The sequence below is a fragment of the Gambusia affinis genome, linkage group LG08 (assembly GCF_019740435.1).
Source record: "Gambusia affinis linkage group LG08, SWU_Gaff_1.0, whole genome shotgun sequence".
Classification (NCBI taxonomy): Eukaryota; Metazoa; Chordata; class Actinopteri; order Cyprinodontiformes; family Poeciliidae; genus Gambusia; species Gambusia affinis.
This window is the reverse complement of record NC_057875.1, coordinates 7,060,129-7,086,345: the sequence shown is the minus strand read 5'-3', so window position 1 is coordinate 7,086,345 and position 26,217 is coordinate 7,060,129. Positions and strand designations below refer to the sequence as shown.

The 26,217-nt window shown below is 35.8% G+C and overlaps 1 protein-coding gene across 2 annotated transcripts; it reads right to left on the bottom strand.

Moving 5' to 3' along the window:
- Positions 1-497: 497 nt before the first annotated feature.
- On the bottom strand, positions 498-24,805 carry LOC122835358 (mucin-2-like). Of its 2 annotated transcripts, none has more exons than XM_044124387.1 (49): positions 24,701-24,805; positions 24,542-24,580; positions 24,177-24,438; positions 23,947-24,061; positions 22,881-22,971; positions 22,691-22,797; positions 22,380-22,605; positions 22,157-22,282; positions 21,527-21,644; positions 21,289-21,427; positions 21,053-21,157; positions 20,879-20,948; positions 20,627-20,764; positions 20,380-20,544; positions 20,213-20,307; positions 19,983-20,109; positions 19,644-19,896; positions 18,983-19,032; positions 18,793-18,893; positions 18,542-18,693; positions 18,301-18,439; positions 18,105-18,212; positions 17,301-17,480; positions 16,975-17,214; positions 16,693-16,849; positions 16,064-16,192; positions 15,414-15,564; positions 15,257-15,300; positions 14,971-15,147; positions 14,199-14,872; positions 7,907-12,449; positions 7,235-7,428; positions 6,673-6,844; positions 6,334-6,578; positions 6,063-6,246; positions 5,316-5,517; positions 5,050-5,228; positions 4,883-4,952; positions 3,761-3,885; positions 3,642-3,673; positions 3,395-3,563; positions 3,188-3,292; positions 2,880-2,920; positions 2,683-2,805; positions 2,149-2,250; positions 1,908-2,036; positions 1,578-1,617; positions 1,045-1,168; positions 498-951 (listed from the first exon to the last, which is right to left on the bottom strand). In XM_044124387.1, exons 1-49 carry the CDS (start codon positions 24,777-24,779, stop codon positions 774-776), a joined length of 11,514 nt encoding a protein of 3,837 aa, XP_043980322.1. In that variant the 5' UTR covers positions 24,780-24,805; the 3' UTR covers positions 498-773. The 2 variants fall into 2 exon arrangements, with proteins under 2 accessions (XP_043980322.1, XP_043980323.1); XM_044124388.1 differs by having other exon boundaries at positions 14,199-14,869.
- Positions 24,806-26,217: the final 1,412 nt, after the last annotated feature.

Sequence of the window (26,217 nt, the reverse complement as noted above, 5' to 3'; positions counted from 1 at the left end):
TAATAGTTGGCACCTTTTGTTCACAACTGCTTTTTTATTTACTGGAAGAAAAAAAATCTGGATATATTTTATCTCTTTATTTAGTGAAAAACCCACTCTCTACATTCTGAAAATATAGTGCAAGTTAATAAATGGGAATCTTTCGGAAACATGAAAGAGACCTTGTTATCTTGCCATAGAAAAGCTGTTACCAAACAGAATAACTGTAATTAAGTATGGTAATTTTAGTTAGTTTCATTTAAGTATTTAAGTTAATTTTAGAAGTGTCCAAAGGAGAAAATACTTTTAGGAATGTATAAAGTAAAAGTATTTAATTCTCCCTCCACATGTTATGATCATGCAGTTTTAGCAAATTATCACAAACTGAATAGTAATAATGACCAACTGAAAACAGACAACTAAAATGCTGTAGAATTAATTAATTAATAATAGAATTAAAAAACTATTGCATTGTACTAAGGGTTAAACATTTAGCATAGTAAAAAACACTCAGATCATTGATGAATTAGAAATTTATTGAACCAAAGACAGAAGTTTGAAACAGCAGATACAGCAATTTATCATTACTCAAAAGATGAATATACATTCAAAGCTATTTCACCCCAAAGAAAATTTCCACATAAGCACATGCTTTTAAAAATATTTTGGATCAGTTCGATCCACAGAGCTGCGTATTTCAAAGAATGAAGGCACCCATAGTGTTTGTAAATAAGTATTAATCTGTTTCCCCTAAAGAGTTAAAATTTCCATTGTTTGCCTTAATCGTGTGTCCGTCAACGTTTGCCCCACTCTTTACACTGAGCAGCTTGGCATCCACACTTTTCAATTGAAATGTATGTCTTTTTAATCTGGCTGCCATCTGAACACTTCATCGCCACCTCTTTCTTGCTGGTAGCAATCTCTCGACAGCAGATACAAGAATGCACGAGACTGTTGGCCTCCATTGAGTACCTGTAAATAAAGACAGAGACATCCATGTCAACATATAATTTTTTCAGTAGATTCTGCTGCATAATCTTTAGTTAAATGTTTTACAAATCTTACATAGCTGAGGATGGTGCACAAGATCCGCCACAGGATGTGATCTCCACTGGCTCAACTGACTCGCAGTTCTTTTCGTACAGTTTGGTAGTGTTCTTGTGAAGCTCACAGTTGTAGCGACGTGTACCTGTGAACCACAGATAATTAGTTTTAGAAACACACACTTGCAGGGAAAACATAATGGATGCACAAGATGGATACCTAAAGCATCCATCTTGTGCTTAAGGCCATAATGTCAATAAAAAAAAAAATCAAAGTTTAACTTTTTTGTTTCTTGTCTAAAAATGTTCTACTTTTCTAGGCTTCTGCTCTGTTTGACAAAATTCTAAGCATTTACATCCTCATTATTCTTAATTGACACATTCTATTGCAGAAAGCTAAGGGAATAAGCAATTTATTGCCTAAAAGTAGTTTAAAATTAAAACCAAAAATGTATTTATAGTTGTGAAAGATGTAAATGGAGGCTGACATTTTTGTAAACTAACATCTTTTGAAACATTATGTAACATTTTGCAAGTTCATAACCTGATACTTACAGGTTCTGCAGCATCCATTCATGTCACTTGTTTCTGTTCCCTGAAATACATAAAACATTGCACGTCTGACCGTGATCCTTCATGTCACACTTCTATGTTGGAAGTGTGCAAATGCCTGTTGTTTTTTAAAGTATAATGTTCGTCCACCTCACATGCCTGAACTCATTTTATTGCTATTACTGTTTTACAAATTAAAGTGGTCATTTTTAAAACATCAATTAAGCCAACTTATCATAAACCAAAAATGTGATTTATAACAATATACGTACTATATTATTATCTTAGACCAAAACATTGACATCAACTTTCTTTAAGGCACTTAATACTCACTGGAACACAGTTTTCTGGGTCAAATTCAGGACACGTAGTTTGGTTTCTGATAACTATAAATTCATCCTTCATCTTCTGGCAATCATATTGGGTGCAATTATCGTTTGGTGGTGAAAACGTCTCTGAAGGCTGTGAACATGCATAGAAGAGTCGGGTTAGTGTAGTCACAATGTGACTTACAACTGAGATGAAGGTTGCAAGCATTTTTCTTTTTTATGTGTGTGTATTGTACTTTAATCACCTTAAGAATTACTGGCGATTTCAAACCAGGGACATCAAAAATACAGTGCGTCTGTTTACATGATCCGCAGCATTCTCCAGGCTGATCCACATGCACGTAACCCTATCAAAAATGTACAGTTTAATAAGTTTCTAATTAGAAATAATTTAGTCTATGTAATTTTAACAACTTCTAGCTCTAGTAAAGGAATGTTATCTGGCAGTAAGATATAAAATAACATCCATTCTACTGCAACACTAACATGCATCAAAATTTATTGAACTGGATAGTTGTACCATTTTGTCAGAAATTGTATAATCATCTAAATTAAAGAATATGATTTGAAATAACTAAGAAATGTTGAGCCATTATAAACCTGTGACCATTAGTACCAAAACCAAACTGATGTACATAGTCATACTTAGATCGTCAACTTTTAATATTTAGAAAATAAATTTGTAAGTTACTTATCTGATCTTATGAGTAATATTTTCTATAATGTAAAATATTTCTATCCAATATACAACTTATCTGGCATTAACATAATCTAATTACCTCTTTACAAATGATGTTACACTGTATTTGGTGACACTCTATGGTGTTTAGCTTAGTCTCTGGATCTTGTTTGTTGGTGCAGTGACAGTGTTCACATGGGTTCTTGGAAAAGTTTGTACCTGGCTGTGGGAAACACAATGAAAAGTATTTATACATACAAGGTACTACATATTAAAACAGCAAAAAACAGTTCTTACCTTGTACTCTGTGTCTTTGTAGACGCATACACCTTTTGGTTCTACATGAGACAGTAAACGGGATTATGTTGATGTTAACATTAGTTTTTGCATTTGAAAAACTGCTGGGTTGTTTCACGAGATGAAAGTTAACATGGGAAAAAGGTAATGATGGAAAGCTGAATTAAACAGTGTGAGATATTTACAGTAATTGACAAGTTGAAATCGGAAGTAGTAAAGAGAAAGAAGATTTTTCATACGTTTTTGGGAAATAATCGTTATTTTTATCAGCAGTAAATAATGATGAGTAGTGATAGTAAGAAACGTACCACAGGTGAAGACCGGGCAGCAGCTTTCATTGGAAACTTTGACATTTAACTCAAAGCCAAGTTCACACTTTTGTGTTGGTGATGAACAGTGTTTTTTATCACACTCTGTTGGTTGAACATGTTGTATGTCAGTTAGTTGGTTTAGATTCTTTTTGCTAAAACATGTTATAGGTCATCGATGCAGTTGTACTAATTAAAATTGTTTACCACACGTCAGTTCCTGGCAGCAGTTAACCGTTCGGTTTACCAACACCTCACCATCCTCTGTGCACTTTATTGGTTTTGGTGTCGGGCAAACTAGAGGCTCACACTTAACACTCAGAGAATTTTTGTCACAAATGCATTGCTGGCAGCCACTTTTCCATGTGTCACCAATCTGTTAATATTGGGAAAAAAAAAATGTTACAGCAACAGACAAACCGGTTAAAAAAAGACAATGTATGAGAATATATACCTGTTTAGGTTCACCAGCAGGTCCAGTGCAACCTTAATAAACAATAAAAACATTTTAATTGAATATTAAACAAAAATACATCAGTCATCGTTCTGGCAAAGAACAAAAAGTATTCTCACAGGATGAGACACAGGTATCAGAGCCTGAATCAAACAACATCTTCCCCTCAGGGCAGAAACATCCCTCCACTAATCCATTGCAAATAGCTTCTCCTGCACACTGCTGTTTGAGCTTATTATTGAATCTGAATGTAAAACAAATGACAGTTAAAATTCAGCTTCCAACTTGTCAAGAACAATGGAATCACAATGCAGGACAGTGCATTCAAGTAAACATTAGGAAACATCCCAAATAAACAATAAATATTTCCAAGGATTCTTACTTAAATGTTACCACTGATTCACTTGAATCCATGTTGCTTTAGTTAAACACTTTATCAAACATTATAAATACACCAGGAACAATAGCAATCACAGAGATTATATATATATATATATATATATATATATATATATATATATATATGTTTATTGTTTGAGACCACAGTTACGTTTCAATTTAATATTTCTTGGTGATAAAACAAACTGGTTGGCATAGATAAACTGACTTTGAAAATGTATTATTTCAACATGTAGTTTTTTTTTTCTTTCAGGGGGATATGTGTGGTTTCAGATATGAAGGAAGCCAGATTTAGCTGGTAGTGCTGTTTAAATCACTTATAAGACATCATCTGTGTTTAGCTTTTCTCTGGTTTTGACTGACTACAGGACACTTCAGAAACCAAGTTACACCACTCCTGGTGCCACCTAATACATTGTGGGGGCAATTCTAGACTTGGAAACTGCAAAGCGAATGATTGTTGATTGATTAAATAGTTTCTTCAATGTTCTTGACTTTTTTTCTTAATGACAATTTGAAAATATTAAACCTGTATGTGATAATTTATTCTCAAATATTTTTTGTAGGTGTTGATAAAAACTGTTGGAGCCAAGATGGATAGAAAGTTCCTTGTCAATGTGAGTTTGAAAATGTTTTGAAGCAAAAGTGTATTTGAGAAATCACTGGTCAGTATTTGTACATTCTGATTGTAATAAAAGACAAGTAAATTTGTTAGTAGGTTTGTTAGCTTGCACAGTCAATGTTAGGCAGATAGACATTCTAAAATGCAAAAAAAAAAATAAAAGTCCTCTCATTGTTGCTTGTCAGTTTTCAATTATAAACTGCAAAAGCAGTGTCCTTACCCTGCATTGCAGGTTTCAACAATACTTGGCCCACAGGCCTTGTATACTTTATTTTCTGGACATTTGTAGGCTGCAACAAAACAATTAAAAAATAACATTAGCAATAACATGCATGGAAAATTCCATTTGAAAGCAAATTAATTTCTACAGAAGCAAAACTATCTTACCACACTCTCCTTTAGTCAGGTTCCTCCAGTCTGTACAGACAGATGCTTCAGCACACATCTTGGCATATGCTTCCAGACTGGTGCAGCCCACGGTGGAATTTGGCATGTTGCAAACGTCAAATTTACAAGCTTCATAATATGAATTGGGCGCAATTTTTTTGTGGCAGTTCTTGAACATCCTTGTTGTCAAAATGAACATAAAACAAGTTAAATTAGGTTTGCAGAAAAATGTTTTCACATCTTCAACTTATTTTGTAAATTCTCACTCGTGGTTTATGATTTCACAGAGGGCAGGTTTGCATGGTGGTTTCGATGGCCCTGGTGTTGGAGGAGGTCGAGAAGGCACGGACTCACAGTATGGTTTATTCTTATCCATTACATGCCAGTCATATGCCATCTCAGAGCATAATGGATGAATTTCACCATTTGGTAACCTACAGTCATTTTTCTTGTTATTGTCGCAGTAGCCTTGTTAAAAAGAAGAAACATCCATAGGAAATAGATTACAAACTCACAAACAGAAAAGGTTTCTAAAATTCCTAATGCGAATGTTCATGCTATTTATTTGAAGTGTAATCTTGGTATTCAAGACTCTATCCCTTCTTTCATTTTCACATTTTTAGCTCTGGCAGATTAGTTTGTTCTTCAGTTGAATAGTACAGGATGTGTGTCACGTTAAAGGTGTTGAAATGGTTCATTTTGGACCATTGTTTTTAAAACATGAAAACTGGCAGGGATGAGGAGACTTTTGTATTGACTGTATATTGGCTGTTTTCCTCATCGTGGTATTGTGCAGCAAGGGTTTTCCCTCTTGTTATTTCTTGCATAAAGCTATAAATTAAAGTTTTCTTTAGGAGATGTAGTGATTTCAACTAAAAGCATTTATCCCTTGTTAACAAAATGCTATTATATTTTATTTTTTTACTAAATAGTGCCATTATATTTTTTTACCTACTAAGATGATAAGAATCACCATTTATTTTTAGTTTGACACAAGTTATAGGGTTGCTTACCACACTGTCCTTCTGTGTTGTTGTGGAAAAGTGAAAATGGCAAGTCAATACTGAACAGAAGCCCACTGAATGAAACAATGGCATCTATCTGTGGGATTTTAAGAACCATCTCAATTCCAGCGCTTGTAATAATGAAGTCCTTGTTTGAGTAGGTTGGAATCACTTTCTTTCCATCAACATATATCTAGACATGAATGACAGGTGAAAAAAAGCATGATTACATTTATGTAGTACAAACACGTTGGAGAACTTTATAGATAGCCATACGTACCAAATTCTGAGTTTTTGGGTATCTCTGCTGTGTAAGAGTTACGTTATAGTTTTTGTAATATATAATCAAAGCTTTGGGGCACGTCACAGTTCCAGAGGAATCACAATTTTCATTGTCAATAAGAATTTTTAAATTGTATTTGGGAATTATCTCTTTGACCAAGACATATGTGCAGTTGTGCTGGAAACTGTAATATTGGCCATCAAATGTATTGTAATGGGGATCTCCCCAGCCTGTACAAAGACCTGAAAGCAGAATATTAACATTAAATTGTGTTTAATCACAAACAAATTGCATGTAGCTATCTGTAGCTGTGTGACATTTTTTCATCAAACTCACATTTGCACTCATAGTGAAAACAGCAACCTCCTTCATCAAAAACCTTAACAGGTTCAAAACCGTTGTCACAAACTGGTATGGGTGCTGATTTACATGGTACATGCACTGTGATCTCTTTTCCTTTCTCACAGGTGCTTTTGGTGCATTTGTCTGGACTCCAGGATTCTCCATCCTGCAAAAGACATACTTTCAGCAATATACAACTACTGTCTTTATATTTAAACTCTCTACTGGCATATATTCAAATTGTAGAATACAAATACCCAAAATTGTATTGGCTTTAATTTCAATGCTTGTTTACAGTTTTTTAAACAGTTGGTCATGATGGCCAAGCCATTAAAGACAATGTAATTAATCAAAAGCAGAGATTGTAAACAAGCAAATATATTTTTGCCTGCTACAGTATATGTAGCAAGCCTTTTGCCAACATGCACACAAGCAAATTAATTAATAATACATTTTACAGATCTTCTCAGCTGCTTCACATTAAACTGCCTTGAGTGCTAAATCTTTAAAAAAAAATTAATTTAATTTAGTACGGACAGTGTATAAGGTCGGTTACCTTTCTTGGTGGTGTAAGAAATAGGCAGTCTGTCACAATGTGTGTTGTAGTTCCAGCCCTCTTTGTGGTTGCTGGAGGACTTGGTGGAGTTGTTGTGTGACATGGTCTGGCATGCTTTTCAACACTACAGTTCAAACTGCAGTATGCAGTGAAACAATAGCTATCTCCATCAGTCTTGTTGTACATGAAGCTACCTAATTTACAGATTAAAGAAAAGTTTGATCAGAAAAACATGAAAATTGTTGATATGTTATTTTCTTAAAAAGAAGAGAATAGAATATTTCATAAACAGTTCAACATTGCACTCATCACAAGAATACAATGGCAAAATGAGCATCATTTGCCATCTGTATATATTCTGCTAATAAATACAGGAGTAAAACCAGGTTAAAGTTTCTGTACAGTGGCAGTTTCTCATATGGGTGACATGGGCAACCACCCAGAGTGGCATGAACCTCCCCTGTTCCCATCCTCCAATACATATACATACCCCCCTTTTACAATAATTCCCCTTCCCCTCTGCTCTCAAAACCACAGGATCTGAGTGTCACCAGGGCCTTATTACAAGACGAGTATCTGTTAATTAAGTTTGATATAGACATTTACAAATTGTAATTGTAGATAGATATCAAGTATAGCAACAACAAATGATGATAAAAGTAAAAAGCTTACCGGGTGAGAAAGTCTGATTCATGTATTTGCAAGAGCACAAAGTTGTTCTGCCAGCTGTAGTTTCAAAACTGTGAGTTGTTATTTTCACAGTAGTTGAATGACTTGCAGTGCTTTCTGGTGTTGTGGGTTTTCCAGTGATGATGGTGCTAGATTTTTCTGTAATTCCTGTAGTTGGAGTTTCTACAAAAGTTGTTGTAGATTTTTCAAAGACAATTGTAGATGTGGGTTTCTTAGTCTCTATTGTTGGGGTAGGTGTCTTTATGTATGGTGTTGTGGTTGTTGTGCCTATAATTACAGGTGCAGTTGCTGGTTTTTTAGTGCTGTGGGTTACAATTTCTATATGAGGTGTTGTGGAACTTTCTTTAAACATTGTTGTGGTTCTCTCAGTCTTTTTTGTTGGAGTAGGTGTCTCAATGTAAGGTGTTGTGGAGACTTTTCCTGTAATTATGTTTGTAGTTTCAGGTTTTTTAGTCCCTGTAGTTGTAGTTTCTGTATGAGGTGTAGTAGGTTTTGTTGTAATTAATGTTGTCGGTTTCTTAGTCTCTATTGTTGGGGTAGGTGTCTCTTTGTAAGGTGTTGTGGAGACTTTTTCTGTAATTATCTGTGTGGTTTCAGGTTTTTTAGTCCCTGTAGTTGTAGTTTCTGTATGAGGTGTAGTAGGTTTTGTTGTAATTAATGTTGTCGGTTTCTTAGTCTCTATTGTTGGGGTAGGTGTCTCTTTGTAAGGTGTTGTGGAGACTTTTCCTGTAATTATGTTTGTAGTTTCAGGTTTTTTAGTCCCTGTAGTTGTAGTTTCTGTATGAGGTGTAGTAGGTTTTGTTGTAATTATTGTTGTCGGTTTCTTAGTCTCTATTGTTGGGGTAGGTGTCTCTTTGTAAGGTGTTGTGGAGACTTTTTCTGTAATTATCTGTGTGGTTTCAGGTTTTTTAGTCCCTGTAGTTGTAGTTTCTGTATGAAGTGTAGTAGGTTTTGTTGTAATTATTGTTGTCGGTTTCTTAGTCTCTATTGTTGGGGTAGGTGTCTCTTTGTAAGGTGTTGTGGAGACTTTTTCTGTAATTATCTGTGTGGTTTCAGGTTTTTTAGTCCCTGTAGTTGTAGTTTCTGTATGAGGTGTAGTAGGTTTTGTTGTAATTATTGTTGTCGGTTTCTTAGTCTCTATTGTTGGGGTAGGTGTCTCTTTGTATGGTGTTGTGGAGACTTTTCCTGTAATTATCTGTGTGGTTTCAGGTTTTTTAGTCCCTGTAGTTGTAGTTTCTGTATGAGGTGTAGTAGGTTTTGGTGTAATTATTGTTGTCGGTTTCTTAGTCTCTATTGTTGGGGTAGGTGTCTCTTTGTATGGTGTTGTGGAGACTTTTCCTGTAATTATGTTTGTAGTTTCAGGTTTTTTAGTCCCTGTAGTTGTAGTTTCTGTATGAGGTGTAGTAGGTTTTGGTGTAATTATTGTTGTCGGTTTCTTAGTCTCTATTGTTGGGGTAGGTGTCTCTTTGTATGGTGTTGTGGAGACTTTTCCTGTAATTATCTGTGTGGTTTCAGGTTTTTTAGTCCCTGTAGTTGTAGTTTCTGTATGAGGTGTAGTAGGTTTTGGTGTAATTATTGTTGTGGGTTTTTCAGTCTTCATTGTTGGAGTTGGTGTCTCTTTGTAAGGTGTTGTGGAGACTTTTTCTGTAATTATCTGTGTGGTTTCAGGTTTTTTAGTCCCTGTAGTTGTAGTTTCTGTATGAGGTGTAGTAGGTTTTGTTGTAATTATTGTTGTCGGTTTCTTAGTCTCTATTGTTGGGGTAGGTGTCTCTTTGTATGGTGTTGTGGAGACTTTTTCTGTAATTATCTGTGTGGTTTCAGGTTTTTTAGTCCCTGTAGTTGTAGTTTCTGTATGAGGTGTAGTAGGTTTTGGTGTAATTATTGTTGTCGGTTTCTTAGTCTCTATTGTTGGGGTAGGTGTCTCTTTGTATGGTGTTGTGGAGACTTTTCCTGTAATTATGTTTGTAGTTTCAGGTTTTTTAGTCCCTGTAGTTGTAGTTTCTGTATGAGGTGTAGTAGGTTTTGGTGTAATTATTGTTGTGGGTTTTTCAGTCTTCATTGTTGGAGTCTCTTTGTAAGGTGTTGTGGAGACTTTTTCTGTAATTATCTGTGTGGTTTCAGGTTTTTTAGTCCCTGTAGTTGTAGTTTCTGTATGAAGTGTAGTAGGTTTTGTTGTAATTATTGTTGTCGGTTTCTTAGTCTCTATTGTTGGGGTAGGTGTCTCTTTGTAAGGTGTTGTGGAGACTTTTTCTGTAATTATCTGTGTGGTTTCAGGTTTTTTAGTCCCTGTAGTTGTAGTTTCTGTATGAAGTGTAGTAGGTTTTGTTGTAATTATTGTTGTCGGTTTCTTAGTCTCTATTGTTGGGGTAGGTGTCTCTTTGTATGGTGTTGTGGAGACTTTTCCTGTAATTATCTGTGTGGTTTCAGGTTTTTTAGTCCCTGTAGTTGTAGTTTCTGTATGAGGTGTAGTAGGTTTTGGTGTAATTATTGTTGTCGGTTTCTTAGTCTCTATTGTTGGGGTAGGTGTCTCTTTGTATGGTGTTGTGGAGACTTTTCCTGTAATTATGTTTGTAGTTTCAGGTTTTTTAGTCCCTGTAGTTGTAGTTTCTGTATGAGGTGTAGTAGGTTTTGGTGTAATTATTGTTGTCGGTTTCTTAGTCTCTATTGTTGGGGTAGGTGTCTCTTTGTATGGTGTTGTGGAGACTTTTTCTGTAATTATCTGTGTGGTTTCAGGTTTTTTAGTCCCTGTAGTTGTAGTTTCTGTATGAGGTGTAGTAGGTTTTGGTGTAATTATTGTTGTCGGTTTCTTAGTCTCTATTGTTGGGGTAGGTGTCTCTTTGTATGGTGTTGTGGAGACTTTTTCTGTAATTATCTTTGTGGTTTCAGGTTTTTTAGTCCCTGTAGTAGGTTTTAGTGTAATTATTGTTGTGGGTTTTTCAGTCTTGATTGTTGGAGTAGATATCTCTTTGTATGGTGTTATGGAGACTTTTCCTGTAATTATGTTTGTAGTTTCAGGTTTTTTAGTCCCTGTAGTTGTAGTTTCTGTATGAGGTGTAGTAGGTTTTGGTGTAATTATTGTTGTCGGTTTCTTAGTCTCTATTGTTGGGGTAGGTGTCTCTTTGTATGGTGTTGTGGAGACTTTTCCTGTAATTATCTGTGTGGTTTCAGGTTTTTTAGTCCCTGTAGTTGTAGTTTCTGTATGAGGTGTAGTAGGTTTTGGTGTAATTATTGTTGTCGGTTTCTTAGTCTCTATTGTTGGGGTAGGTGTCTCTTTGTATGGTGTTGTGGAGACTTTTCCTGTAATTATCTGTGTGGTTTCAGGTTTTTTAGTCCCTGTAGTTGTAGTTTCTGTATGAGGTGTAGTAGGTTTTGGTGTAATTATTGTTGTGGGTTTTTCAGTCTTCATTGTTGGAGTTGGTGTCTCTTTGTAAGGTGTTGTGGAGACTTTTTCTGTAATTATCTGTGTGGTTTCAGGTTTTTTAGTCCCTGTAGTTGTAGTTTCTGTATGAAGTGTAGTAGGTTTTGTTGTAATTATTGTTGTCGGTTTCTTAGTCTCTATTGTTGGGGTAGGTGTCTCTTTGTAAGGTGTTGTGGAGACGTTTTCTGTAATTATCTGTGTGGTTTCAGGTTTTTTAGTCCCTGTAGTTGTAGTTTCTGTATGAAGTGTAGTAGGTTTTGTTGTAATTATTGTTGTCGGTTTCTTAGTCTCTATTGTTGGGGTAGGTGTCTCTTTGTAAGGTGTTGTGGAGACTTTTTCTGTAATTATCTGTGTGGTTTCAGGTTTTTTAGTCCCTGTAGTTGTAGTTTCTGTATGAGGTGTAGTAGGTTTTGGTGTAATTATTGTTGTCGGTTTCTTAGTCTCTATTGTTGGGGTAGGTGTCTCTTTGTATGGTGTTGTGGAGACTTTTCCTGTAATTATGTTTGTAGTTTCAGGTTTTTTAGTCCCTGTAGTTGTAGTTTCTGTATGAGGTGTAGTAGGTTTTGGTGTAATTATTGTTGTCGGTTTCTTAGTCTCTATTGTTGGGGTAGATATCTCTTTGTATGGTGTTGTGGAGACTTTTTCTGTAATTATCTTTGTGGTTTCAGGTTTTTTAGTCCCTGTAGTAGGTTTTGGTGTAATTATTGTTGTGGGTTTTTCAGTCTTGATTGTTGGAGTAGATATCTCTTTGTATGGTGTTATGGAGACTTTTCCTGTAATTATGTTTGTAGTTTCAGGTTTTTTAGTCCCTGTAGTTGTAGTTTCTGTATGAGGTGTAGTAGGTTTTGGTGTAATTATTGTTGTGGGTTTTTCAGTCTTCATTGTTGGAGTAGATATCTCTTTGTAAGGTGTTGTGGGGACGTTTGTAAATTTTGTTGTGGTTTTAGGTTCTTGTTTGCCAGTGGTTGAGATTATAGGTTGTGTTTGAGGTTTTGTGGATGTTTGTATTGTTGTTGTTGTGGTTGATGGTACGTTAGTGCCTGGTCTTGTGGTAGTTGTTTCTGCATGAATTGTTGTTGTTGTTGTGCTAGACCCACATAGATGTATGTAAGTGCAACATTTTGCAATTTCATAATCATAACATATTGGGGGGTTTTGATCCTTATTACGACAGATTAGTCCATCCGTAGGGCTGCAGGTTACCTTTTGATTTAAATCTTTTAAAGGTACATCTGTATAAAATTTGGCTCGACATTGAATTTCCAGTGGTTTTCTACAAACACTCAAATCTGGATCCGAAATCTTTGCTAATGTTTCATAATCTCCATCTCTATTGTGTCCAGGGTAGTCATTGTTAATCCAATTTGACCATTTGCAAATATAGCAGTCACTGATTGTTGTAATAGATGTTTCTGGTTTGGTGGTTGTACTTTCAATATGAGCTGTGGTGACATAGGGTTCTTCAGTCTTCATTGTTGAAGTAGATATCTCTTTGTAAGGTGTTGTGGAGACTTTTTCTGTAATTATCTTTGTGGTTTCAGGTTTTTTAGTCCCTGTAGTAGGTTTTGGTGTAATTATTGTTGTGGGTTTTTCAGTCTTGATTGTTGGAGTAGATATCTCTTTGTATGGTGTTGTGGAGACTTTTCCTGTAATTATGTTTGTAGTTTCAGGTTTTTTAGTCCCTGTAGTTGTAGTTTCTGTATGAGGTGTAGTAGGTTTTGGTGTAATTATTGTTGTGGGTTTTTCAGTCTTCATTGTTGGAGTAGATATCTCTTTGTAAGGTGTTGTGGGGACGTTTGTAAATTTTGTTGTGGTTTTAGGTTCTTGTTTGCCAGTGGTTGAGATTATAGGTTGTGTTTGAGGTTTTGTGGATGTTTGTATTGTTGTTGTTGTGGTTGATGGTACGTTAGTGCCTGGTCTTGTGGTAGTTGTTTCTGCATGAATTGTTGTTGTTGTTGTGCTAGACCCACATAGATGTATGTAAGTGCAACATTTTACCCGAATTTCATAATCATAACATATTGGGGGTTTTTGATCCTTATTACGACAGATTAGTCCATCCGTAGGGCTGCAGGTTACCTTTTGATTTAAATCTTTTAAAGGTACATCTGTATAAAATTTGGCTCGACATTGAATTTCCAGTGGTTTTCTACAAACACTCAAATCTGGATCCGAAATCTTTGCTAATGTTTCATAATCTCCATCTCTATTGTGTCCAGGGTAGTCATTGTTAATCCAATTTGACCATTTGCAAATATAGCAGTCACTGATTGTTGTAATAGATGTTTCTGGTTTGGTGGTTGTACTTTCAATATGAGCTGTGGTGACATAGGGTTCTTCAGTCTTCATTGTTGAAGTAGATATCTCTTTGTAAGGTGTTGTGGAGACTTTTTCTGTAATTATCTTTGTGGTTTCAGGTTTTTTAGTCCCTGTAGTAGGTTTTGGTGTAATTATTGTTGTGGGTTTTTCAGTCTTGATTGTTGGAGTAGATATCTCTTTGTATGGTGTTGTGGAGACTTTTCCTGTAATTATGTTTGTAGTTTCAGGTTTTTTAGTCCCTGTAGTTGTAGTTTCTGTATGAGGTGTAGTAGGTTTTGGTGTAATTATTGTTGTGGGTTTTTCAGTCTTCATTGTTGGAGTAGATATCTCTTTGTAAGGTGTTGTGGGGACGTTTGTAAATTTTGTTGTGGTTTTAGGTTCTTGTTTGCCAGTGGTTGAGATTATAGGTTGTGTTTGAGGTTTTGTGGATGTTTGTATTGTTGTTGTTGTGGTTGATGGTACGTTAGTGCCTGGTCTTGTGGTAGTTGTTTCTGCATGAATTGTTGTTGTTGTTGTGCTAGACCCACATAGATGTATGTAAGTGCAACATTTTACCCGAATTTCATAATCATAACATATTGGGGGTTTTTGATCCTTATTACGACAGATTAGTCCATCCGTAGGGCTGCAGGTTACCTTTTGATTTAAATCTTTTAAAGGTACATCTGTATAAAATTTGGCTCGACATTGAATTTCCAGTGGTTTTCTACAAACACTCAAATCTGGATCCGAAATCTTTGCTAATGTTTCATAATCTCCATCTCTATTGTGTCCAGGGTAGTCATTGTTAATCCAATTTGACCATTTGCAAATATAGCAGTCACTGATTGTTGTAATAGATGTTTCTGGTTTGGTGGTTGTACTTTCAATATGAGCTGTGGTGACATATTTTGTTGTGGTTTCAGGTTGTTTTGTACCTTTGGTCGTATTTTCTGTATAAGGTGTATATTTTTGTGTTGTGGGTTTTTTCGTGCTCGTTGTCAGAGTAGTTTTTTCTATATAAGGTATTGTGGTTGATGCTACTTCAGTTTTGGGGCGTTCAGTGACTGTATTGGTTGATGAAGATGGAGGTAAGGAGGACAAAGGCACCGTAGTAGTTTTAGATCTTGTGGAAACTCTTGGAGTTGAAAAAGTCAGAATCGATGTGACTGCCTGAGTTGTGAATGTAGGAATAGGTTTAGTTGTAATTACAGGCTGCTCTGTAGTACCTGCTGTGAAGAAACATGAGAACAAAGATAAATTAAAGAAAGTTACTTCAAAACACTCTAAAATGAATCCTTACACAGCATTTATATTTGTCTTATCTTACCGGTTGTGTTAAATGCAAAAGGTGTTGTTGGTGCATATGTAGTGCATGGTGCCATTTTTCCTATAATGGTTCCATTTGGTCCACAAACACCAGAGATGCAGGTTCCATCTCCATCATGTGTTTCATAGACTATAGTGTCATATTTGTAGGTTTTATTCATGTAGACACAAGTGCAAGCTGCAAAATAATGACATGGCTCATGACAATTTGTCTTCAATAATTTTGCAGACAGTGATAAAAATCTAGCTCCTGGTTTGCAAAACATATGCAGACATTTTTGCCTTACCTTTCACATCATAAATACATTTTGGATGTGTTGAAGAGCAAGAACTGTGAGAAAAGGAAATAATATACGTTTATTTTGTTGTTTTAGGTAGATATTGTTTTTGAAACCTGTTCCTTTACTAAACATAGCAAAATTGGTGTATTTGAAAGGATCCTACCACTTGTGACAATTTTCACTTGCAGGCATTGACTCTCCATCCTTGTAATGGTTTCCATCTTCATCATAGCAGCCGCACTCCTTCTCAGGCACACACTTCATTTTAACTTCATCAAAATAAGGCTGCTCCCACGGGCATGATGGATAACACCCTTATAAAGTAAATTCATTTAGAAAAGCACACAGAAGGTTTAGTAATTTCTTTAGCCTTTTTTCAGATTTCAGATAATCTTCATGTGTTCTGCATGGCTAGGTGATCTGCCGAAACACTGACATGGTGTGAGGATATAGATTAAGAAATAAAGACTTGCTTCTGTTTGCAGCACTTAGTACACTTTGACAGGCAGCAAAATAGGGCTAAGCCATTATCGAGTACACAGTCTTGGAATATGGGATTTGACATTTATTGTGCAAATAAAGTAAGTCACAAAGAGAGTTTTGAGTCTGTGTTTTTATTGTACTTGTATGATTTGAAAGGGGCTCTGGAGCAGTGGACGTTTGCACTTGATTTCAGTAAGCCTCCCCAATTTTAACTGTGATAATTTAATGGGATTTACCTGAAGAGGATTTAAAAATCTGGCATAAAATATTTTTGTTACCAATCTAATAAAATTAAAGATTTAAAATGCTTTGCTTTCTTATCATTCTTACCTTCCAGTGGTGGAAGTTTATTGTAGCATTTCCCTGAAGGATTCCTGCATGTCTTCATGCATGATTTTCCACATGGAGCGTAGTGCCACTCACACTCTCCATCAGGGTTGTAATAGTCACAGAACAGAGCTGATAAAACAGAATAGAAGTAAGTTGAATACTTTGTGTAAATATGCGATACAGGCATTAATAAGTTCCATGACTCATTATCCTCATTAATTGACTGTCACTACTCTTCAGCAGTAACTGGAGGTACTAATGGTCCAACAGAACACTTTCTGGTAAAACCTTTTCCACACTGAAAAAAACAATTCTGTGGGGAGGTAAATTTATCATAACTCAATCTGTGAAATCAACAATATAAATTCAAGTTAGTATTTTTACACAAATATATGTCAAAAGTATTTGTTCAAGATACAAGACATTGTAATATTTTTCAGAAAATAAATTAAGTAGCAAGAGCATATATTTTTAAGTACATACACACAACTAAATGCAATCTTATTATCTTTACTGTGTTTTATTCTGTATTTTAAAACATAAATTACTACCCATAAGCCATCAGAGTTCCCAAGCACCAACAGGACTAATTTATTTTCTGCCTTTTCAGAAACCCAAACCTAACTTACGGCAGATGGTGGGAGTTCTCCACTTCACGCAGGCTCCAGCCTCATTACATGCTTCTGCATACGCTCCTACAGCTGAGCAGAAACACTCGCAATCTCCTCCCGTGTTGCAGGCACACGTATCTGCCACACAAGCCTCATAGTACTCTTCTGGCGCCACCTTTTTTGAAAAACGTAATTGTAAATGCAGGTAACAAATGAAAAGTATTCTTCTCTAGTTGGTTATGCAAGAACATCTCTTTATTTACACATTCATTAGCATATAATGTTTTTAGTTTTTCCCACCTTGTCATGGCAGGCAGAAAACACTTCACTTTTGATAATGATGCAGTGTTTTTCTGCCCATGCACGTCTGTTAGAGTACAGAGCACACGGGTTCAGTGTGCTGTTGACATCTGAGCAGGAGGATGACAGTTTCCAGCTGTTTCCAAACTCTGTTGGATTAACTACAATTTCGTTGCTTCTGGTAGTGAAATCATTCTTGATAGCCCCATCATAATTTCCACACAGGCCACAGACTTTGCCCTGCCATAAAATAAAAACATGCTCATTTCTGAATTGAAAGCTCTTAAATATTTATTCAATAAACTCTAGATGTCCTCCTCCCTCACCTTGAATGTGGAGCTGAGTTTGATCATGATTGTTGTTTTCTTATTCCAGATGAGAAGAAGGCCATTACTTGCCTCAATGACGACATATATACCCATAGTGTGGACTTTAAAAGGTATCTCAATCCCTTTGCTTTGACTGATAACTTTGACACTTTCGTCTGACAGAACAATTTCTTTCCTCTAAAATGATAAATAAAGCACATAAACACCAGATGAAACATTCACACACAATTAGATGCTTAAAGCTTTAGCTGGACAGCTGGAGGCACTACCGTTATATCTGAAAATCTAAAGGAAAGTTATTTTCTTTCTAAATTAAAAATTGTTTAAAAAAACAATTTTAACCTCTTCAGGTGGGAAAAAAATTAACAAGAAAAATTAACTGCAAACATTTTTTTAATTTCACCAAGCCTGTGCCACAGCCCAACTTATAGAGAACAGATACAAAATATTGATTAAGGATTCAGAATCTTGTCTCCATGCTCCATGGTCACTGTGTTTTTATTCATTTTTTTACTGGAGTCTAAAGAACTGAGGTCACATCAGATGGAATGAATGGAATATCAAGTGTAGGACCCACAAGGTTGCTTAAATCTTAGTGGTTGATTTGCTCTCTGATGGGAGGCTAGCTTTCCTACACTTTGAAAATTCTTGGTTTAAACCATTACCGCTTACAACTTAAAAAAATAGTAGTTTTTATAGTTTAGTATCATCAAAACTTTTTCTTGCATGTAAGCACCGATCACTAGGCAAAAAAACTTAGTATTTGGTGAATGCAATGCAGTGTTTTCCAAATTTACATACCCCCAAGTAGAGTTTAATACTGGTGGAGCAAATGCTTTCACTTTCAACACATGGGATGTTTTCAGTCCGGACCCTGAAGGTACCATTCACATCATCTCCACAATAGTCCTGCAACAATTCAAAGTCAGTTTAACAAAACTTACCTTGACACAAGAATAACAACTACAAAAAAAACCAAAAACACATCAAACTATACCTGAGAGAAGACGTAGCCACAATCCCCCTTAAAGACAAATTTCTTTTTGTCAAAAGTAATATAGTGCCCCTCTCCATAAATGGTGCAGGTCGCACCACAGTCATTTTCTGTGCATTCCCATTTCCTGTTTTTGCATGTGCTAGGATTTTAATCAATATATGAAGTTAATAGTCAAAAGAGACAGAATGGTGTGAAATGTGTAGAAATCTGATACTTGTTAAATCTGCGAATGAAATCTCACCATGTGTTACAGTCCACTTGAATTTTTTCTCCTGGGTTATAGTATTTTCCATCATGGGGGCAAGGACAGTCTTTCTCCTTTACACAACCTCCTTTCCCATTTGACAGCAGGCCATCAGGACACACACACCCTGAGACGCACTGTGAACTCACCTGCACAATATGGTTAATTTAGTTACAGTTTATTTAGTTGCTTACACATATAAGTACTCTTTATTTAGAAATATTAAACTGCCAGCATCTGGGTCTTACACATTCAGAGTCCACTGTGTTGCAACTCTTCTGGCACTCTGACCCCTTTTCCTTTGACTTTGCTTTGGAGCAATCGAAGAAAACCATGGGACTGGTGCACACTGATGACAATGATACAGCGTTAAAAGAAACTGCAATCTAAAGCCTTCTGTTGTTTAAACTTGTCTTTACTGAAGCACTTTAAACTTACACTTAGCTACTGGCTCTCCTTTACAACTTAATTTTCCAGCGTGGCAGGTGCTGAATTGCAAGAGAGAGAGAGAAAAAAATATGTTTAACAAAATTAAAAGAGTGTAATTACAAAGTCTTGAAATTGGTATTGATTCAAAACAAAAAAAAAATGTTTTGTCCTTAAAATTAATTTTTATACCTTTTTTCCCCACAAAAAGTACTTTTTATACTTCAGAGCAGATACATAACAAATAATGGTTCAAAATACAGGAGTAATTTGCCTTAAGTGGAGCAAACAGGTATAGTCTGTTTGTGCTGTCTATATTAAAATGATAAGATAGTATTTCAAAACACTACACAGTTGCTCTAAGTAAGTAAATTGTGTTCTTCATGTGACAGCACAAAGAGAGGATTTCAATGTTTTTCTCAGCACTTAGACCACTTGAAAAATAGACCAGCATTAAAAACCTGTAACATAGGAAAAGGTAAAACATGTACTTGAATATTCCTCACCAATTATATATTCCTAAAAACAGTATGTGATTTCAAAACCTTTACTTAATATGTGAAGCACCAAAAATAAGCAGTTTTACATTTCTACAAAATATTCCCTAAATTTTATCTTGTCTTTTGAGTATGACATATCAGTATGGCCGTTGCTGACACCTAGAAGTCCTTACCATGTTCGTCCTTGGACATCGGCCTTCTCCCAAGGTTGTATCACTCTGTTTCCTGCATAGCAGGGGCACTCTGAAGCTGATACACAAACTCCTTTCTCATTTAGAAAAGATCCTTTAGCACAACCACAGCCGTCAACTGGGGTAACCTTAACCTTGCAAGTCACGTCCGACTGACTCAGAGAGCGGCAAGTTCGACCGCAGTGTGTCATTTTGTAATTGTACACAAATGTCGAAGGGCATGTTGTGTATTTGTCTGTTGAAAAAGGAAAGGAATAATTGGTGCATTATTGCTTTATTTAGACTGCACATTTCTATCTATTTTGTTTATCTTAGACATACTGCAAACATCTTCTCTCCAGCCCTTCAGTAATACACCTTCAGCTGCACAGGCATGGACATATGAGGACAAGGCGGCACACATGCACTCCTCGCTGTTTTCACAGGCACAAGTGTCATAAAGGCAAGTCTGTGAAAGTAAATGACTTAAGATTAGATTAAACATTAGAAAGTATGTAAAGACCAAAACAAAAATAGAAATTAGATGTGCACAGAAAGCGCTACATGCTTACAGCAAAGTACTTTGCTGGGTCTATTTTAGAATGGCAATGTGAAAAAATCCCTTTTGTGTCTGACAGGAGGGAGCACCAGGTTTTTGCATACATGTCTACAAAAGAAAAAAAAAGTTAATTGGTGGAGCACTATGGGTGATATATGGATAACTATGTCAATGACTTACTCTTGTCAATGCTTAAAGTGCAGGGGTCTGCAAGGTCATTTTTCACATCTGGACAATTTATTTTGGTCCGCCATGTGTTAGCAAATGCCTCTGGTGTTCTTTCAGGAAGTCCACTTGTAGTTTTGAAGTCATCTTCTGAGTTATCATTGAAATCTCCACAAAGACCTACGTAAATATAACACTTAAACTTGATGCCCAATCAAAAACTCAAACACACAATTTTGAAACTCCTAAAGAATAAACATACCCTTAACTTTACTCTTCAATGAGACATCGGCTCTGATGTAGAGTTGCATAATTGGTACAACCTGAATCTCGAGATCAAGCCCAAAGTTTGTGTGGATTATGGTAAAGAATGTAGACGGACGGAAGATTTTAATGTCATCTGCAAATGGAAAGAAACATATCAAATCTCAAACATTTCATTAAACTTCAAGCAAAACCAATTTATGTTGCATTTTCACTGACAAAAGCACACTAATAAAAAACCTCTACTCACCCAGGAAAAAAGGAAGCTCAAAAACCCGTTGGTTATATGAGACTTCATTTTTGTCTTTAACTTCAATTATCTTTGGGAAAAGACAAATCACTACCACAAGTCAGTAACTTGTATATGTATATACATGCACACAGATATCTAAATATATAGTCTCATGTGTGACAAATATTTTACCGTGTGATTTTGATACAGCAGAGTGACGGCAGACAGACAAGTTGATTTATCAGACCTTTCACATTTGTCGAAATCACCAAGCACAGTAAAAGCATTGTCTTCAATCTAAAGCCACAAGGTGAAAAATGCATTCAGATATCAAATAATTATGATTGGAATTCAATATAATTCAGCTTAAAAAAAACTAACATTTATTTTCTATTTAGTTCTATGTGTTTTTATTCAGATTTCTTTACCTTGGACAGAACATAGGAACATTTTCCATGGAAATTGTATGTCTTATCATCATAGGTGGAGAAGTGAGAGCCTCCTCTGATGGAACAGACAGCAGGACAGTTTGCATCTATGCAGCTCCACTCACCCTTTGAACAGGTGCTGTAAAAAGACACATTCTGTTGTCAGTTCACTGGATCTCCCATGTCAGAAACAGATATTGAAGCATACTGTAATTGTTTTTTATTTATTTATTTTTACCAGTTTCTACACGCCATCATGATTGATTCCCCATTATTGTACGTCTCGCCTCGGTGGAAACATGGGCACTGCTCAACGGGAACACATCCACTTTCTGAGATATCGTCAAGGATTGTACCTTGGAGGAGACAAGCAGTAGTTGGTAATTATTATTGTCAATTTTATAACACTAATATAATCCAGATCAAATTCTGGATCTGATTATATGTGTTGGGTTGACACTACGAGACTATAACAGATGTACGAGTCTGTTAAATGAAGCTTCTAGCAAAGGCTCTGACCTATTTCATATTGCAACACTCAAAGTAGTTTTAGTACTCTGTTTGTGCTTATACTTATCTTTCTAATCTGAAAGTTTGCCAACTACTGTTTGAATAAGGTAGCATGCTAGAGATAAGAACATGTAAGAGCTCTGTTAAATAACACTTTGTAAACACTCAGAGTACTATTGTGTACTTAACAAAATAAATTCAACTGTTAAGGCTTAGATATTGCTAAGAGTGCACATTTATAAAAGACTTAACTTGACAATCTAACTATGGAGCATAGATAACAAGACAATTGTGTATGTATCACACTATAAAATGTTAAACAGTTGGATTGCAAATCAATATTAACTATGAAACTAACCAGAAGGACAGAAGCATCCGTCCATGCAGTGCTCATCACACAGGTGACTTTTCTGCCGGTATTTGCAGGTATCAATGCAGGGACTACCACACTCCTTATACTCCATGTTGAAAGGGCATGTTTTTTCTACCCAAAACATAAAAAATATGTCTTACAATGTTCTAAATGACTCTAATGTAGCAGTAGTACAAAATATACAGTTCAAAACTTTTCTATCTCTTACCACACAATTGTTTTATCTTCCAGTGCTTTGGCTGTCCACCTGCATGGGCGCACTGTCGGGCGTACTCAGACACAGTCGAACATAAGCATGCACTGCTGTTGCTGTTGCTGTTGCTGTTGCAGTAACAGAAGTCTTGCACACAGGCTTTCATGAAGGACTCGGAGTCAATTAGTTTGCGACAGCTTTTAAATTCAGGCCCTGACAGCAACTTCTTGCAGAGTCGGTTCTGTAAGTTTAAGTTTGTCATACGCATTAATTGAATGAAATTATCAATCTAAAACATCTTCAAAATGTCAAATTTTTAAAATTACCCCATCTGAACAATTCTCATTAGCCTGGGAAGAAACCACTTTACAAGTTTCAGTGGGACTATCAACTTTCCAGTTCATCGCATATTCTTCAAGACTATTGGAAGCCTCTGTGTTGAGAAGAAAAACACTATTGTCAACTTTGATACATGTATGTCCATTTGTGTGTGAAGCATATGCATTAAGTACATACCTGAATGGACAAACGTATTAGAAAGCTTGATTTCATTGAAGTTACCACACAGGCCGCAGGTTTGATTCTTGAATTTGGCATCCAGCTCCACCTTAAATGCATATGAAATTGAGATTCAAGTCAAATTCAGACCTTCAGATGGAATCTTGGCCCGTCTGGCTTGACTTTTGCTCTAACTGCCTTTCTTTTAGTGCTCAGCGCACACATTTGGATAAAACCCCGAAGAGCAAACATTTACAAAACAGCAGTACAAACATTCTCTGACATGTTTAATATGCTGTCATTCAAAGGTAGCTTGCTTAACTATCAATTAACCTTTCCTTTTCAAACACATTTCATTTTCATTAAAAATGCTTGTAAATGTTTCTTGATGACCACTGATCAGAAGATGTTTATATAATCTTACAAACTTATAAACTTTATAACAAAGGAGTTCTAACTGGTAAAGAATATGTTAATGATCGATTACGGATATTTCAGCAAAACATATATTTTATGCAAAGCGACAGAAATGTATTTTAAAGTACTTTAGTTTTTTTCTCTTTTTTTTTTTTTTGCTCAAAGATTTGATTTAACGTTATTGTATAGACTTGTGATTGATCTTGACGAGGGCTATATATTTGCCATTTTGTCAGTCAATGAATAATCATGAGTTTTGCCTTTTGTCCAGATAATGTAGGATTATTTACACGTCACTAAGGAAGGCACTAAAGTGTCACAACTACTTTTGACTCTAGAATTGCCAAAAAACCTTTTTCAGATAGAATTTTAAAATCTTTCTAATATTTTACCATTCTGCATTTTACAGTCAACTAATTTTAGATCTAATGAAATGTAATTAGAGTGCAATGTGGCTGTATAATTGGATTGCATTAACATTTACTGAGTCAGTTTGAAATAATTTGGATTATACACAACTGAGTATGAACTCAACCAACCAGTCTTGCAAAATATCTTGCAAAACAATTTCTTGTAAGCAGTATATAAGGTGAAGTGAATAAAAAAAGATAGTTTAATTTACCTCAATTTAAAAAAAAAAAAGTCTAACAAAGCAAACAAAACTTACCCAGACGGAGTCCTTTTGATTCCACATGAATGTCAGACCCAACTTAGCCTCAACTCTAATATAGGACATGGTTTTCTCAATTGAAATGCCACCCTCACTGTATGGTATGGAGACACTGGAAAAGAATAATAAGCATTTTGAGTGTGATGATAAAACATGAATCATAAGTATAAACCTTTAGATTGACTAGTATTTGAAAAGAGAAACGCATAAAAAAACAATGAACTCACGGTTTATTCATGACGGTAACCGAAGTGTTGGCAAACTCCACCACAATCCCATTCAGTTTCATCAGAATTCTGGCGAAGGAGACTTCCCCATCCACTTCCTGCCGCTGGAGCTGAATATTGAAAGACTCATAGCTGCTCTTACACTGGGATGTAAAGATGTAGTTGCAGGTGGAGGGAAGGTTGAAGAAAGTCCCATCAAAAGTCTTGTAAAGGAAGTTCCCCCATGTACTGCAGAATGGGTTGATGTGGGAACCTCTCACTTCTGGGTTTTTTAAGGACAGAATTGTTATTATAGAGAAATTCAAAGTACACCAATATTTTTATCTTTAGAAAGAATCAAATATATTGTTTATTTAAATCTTCACCTTTAATCACAGTCAGTTCTCCCATTTGGTTAAGTTTTACTTTCAAAAGAAGAAAGACATTTTTCAGTTAGACAAAAATTGTAAATTAAAATGACAATAAGGTTTTATGTAGCCACTGGCAGGTATAGAGCTCTCATCAGTTCTTATTAATTTACATACCAGAGGAGACTGCAGATAGTCCAAGGCTTAGAATGAGCCATGGTAGCGCCCATTCTAAAAGGAGCCTGACTCCTCTCATGGTTCCTCAGTCGTCCCTGTCCTGTGTTGGATACTTGAGCCAACTAGTGCACATCAGATGTGTTATGTTATATATTCCTGTGGTGTTTACAGTTTAGGAGGGGTTACCAATATTCTGGGTGTCAACGTTTGTGACTTTGGTTTCCAGGAATATCACTTTCACGAAAAGGTATTAGTCATTAATCCCTTTCCATCTTTGTTTATTCAAAGAAACATTATTAGTTGAAGTTTTGGAAAATCTTTTGGTCATTTAACAATGACACAGAAATTGGGTGTACAGATAGAGTAACAATAGTATTTTAGGTATGAATAGTGATGAACCAAAGTATTTAGACTTGAGTGTTGTGGCGCCATTGCAACAACCCTTAGTAAAATTGTTTTCATAAGATTAATCCATACATGAGTCTACCATGCACTGAAAAAAATAACTCTTTGAATGAACATAAAAAAATTATGGAAAGAATTTCCACCTGATTACTTTGCTTTATTCTATATATATCTATAGTTTAATGTGTAACTAAAACCTCTTTGAAATTTTCCCAGGCGCAAAATAGTTATGTTGCGTGATCTTCCATGATCTCTCATGATCCCCTGATATCGCTGGACCCTTTTAGGAGGGAGATAAATCTGACTAAATTGAATCAACATGATTAAATTTCATAAACGTTAAGTTGTTGAATTTCTTGTTTATCCAACATGATTTTATCACGTTTTCGTTTGAAACATGAAATTATTTAGTTAAAAGTACATGATGTTCTTTTGTTAATGTAATAACCCCCGAAGTTAATTTTGTTCAGTGTGCTCTGCTCAAACATTTGCTTGTCTGTCTACGCCCTTCAACATCTGTTTTCCTGGTGTTATGCTTAGTTAATCCCCACAAGTACAACAATGAGAAAGAGAAATCTAAACCCAATTTGTGAATTGGCACTATATATAAATATAAATTAAACTGAATTGTTTCCAGGAGGCTAGAGGGATTGTTGCTCCAAGTAGTTAAGGAAGCTTCACTGAGGGCATCCACTATCTGCAACTGGTCTTCATTCTTGTAAACTTTCCTGGCTATCTGTACCTGACCCTAAATGTTCTCAATTGGATTTAGATCCCGGGAAGAAGTCCTCTGTTAAGCAGGCATTGTGAACTTCAGCATTGTTCTGTTGAAAAACTCATTCATTACCACATGGACAATGGACTGCAGTCACGAGGGATGCCACATGGCAACAGGTGTCTCAAAGCTGTCACATTCCCACCTCCCTTCTGAACAAGTACTGTAAAAGTAAACAATTGTCTGTATGACAAACCGGATAAACACACACGGCATAAAATAGATTCTCTAGACACCTTAAAACATGCATACCAGTTTGTTTTTTCATGACGGTAAATCTCTCCAGAGTCGTAGATTTTGTCATGCTTGCACTGTCACTCAGGCCGAGGGATGCAGC

What these genes read in the sequence shown, in the direction of transcription:
- LOC122835358 (XM_044124387.1), bottom strand. Translation starts at nt 24,779, where the DNA reads ATGAGAGGAGTCAGGCTCCTTTTAGAATGGGCGCTACCATGGCTCATT. An exon ending in GGGTAAAATGTTGCACTTAC is followed by an intron (nt 12,450 to 14,198) that starts ATACATCTATGT and finishes TGTTGCACTTAC; the next exon opens with ATACATCTATGTGGGTCTAG. An exon ending in CAACACAGAAGGACAGTGTG is followed by an intron (nt 5,518 to 6,062) that starts GTAAGCAACCCT and finishes CTTTTTAACAAG; the next exon opens with GCTACTGCGACAATAACAAG.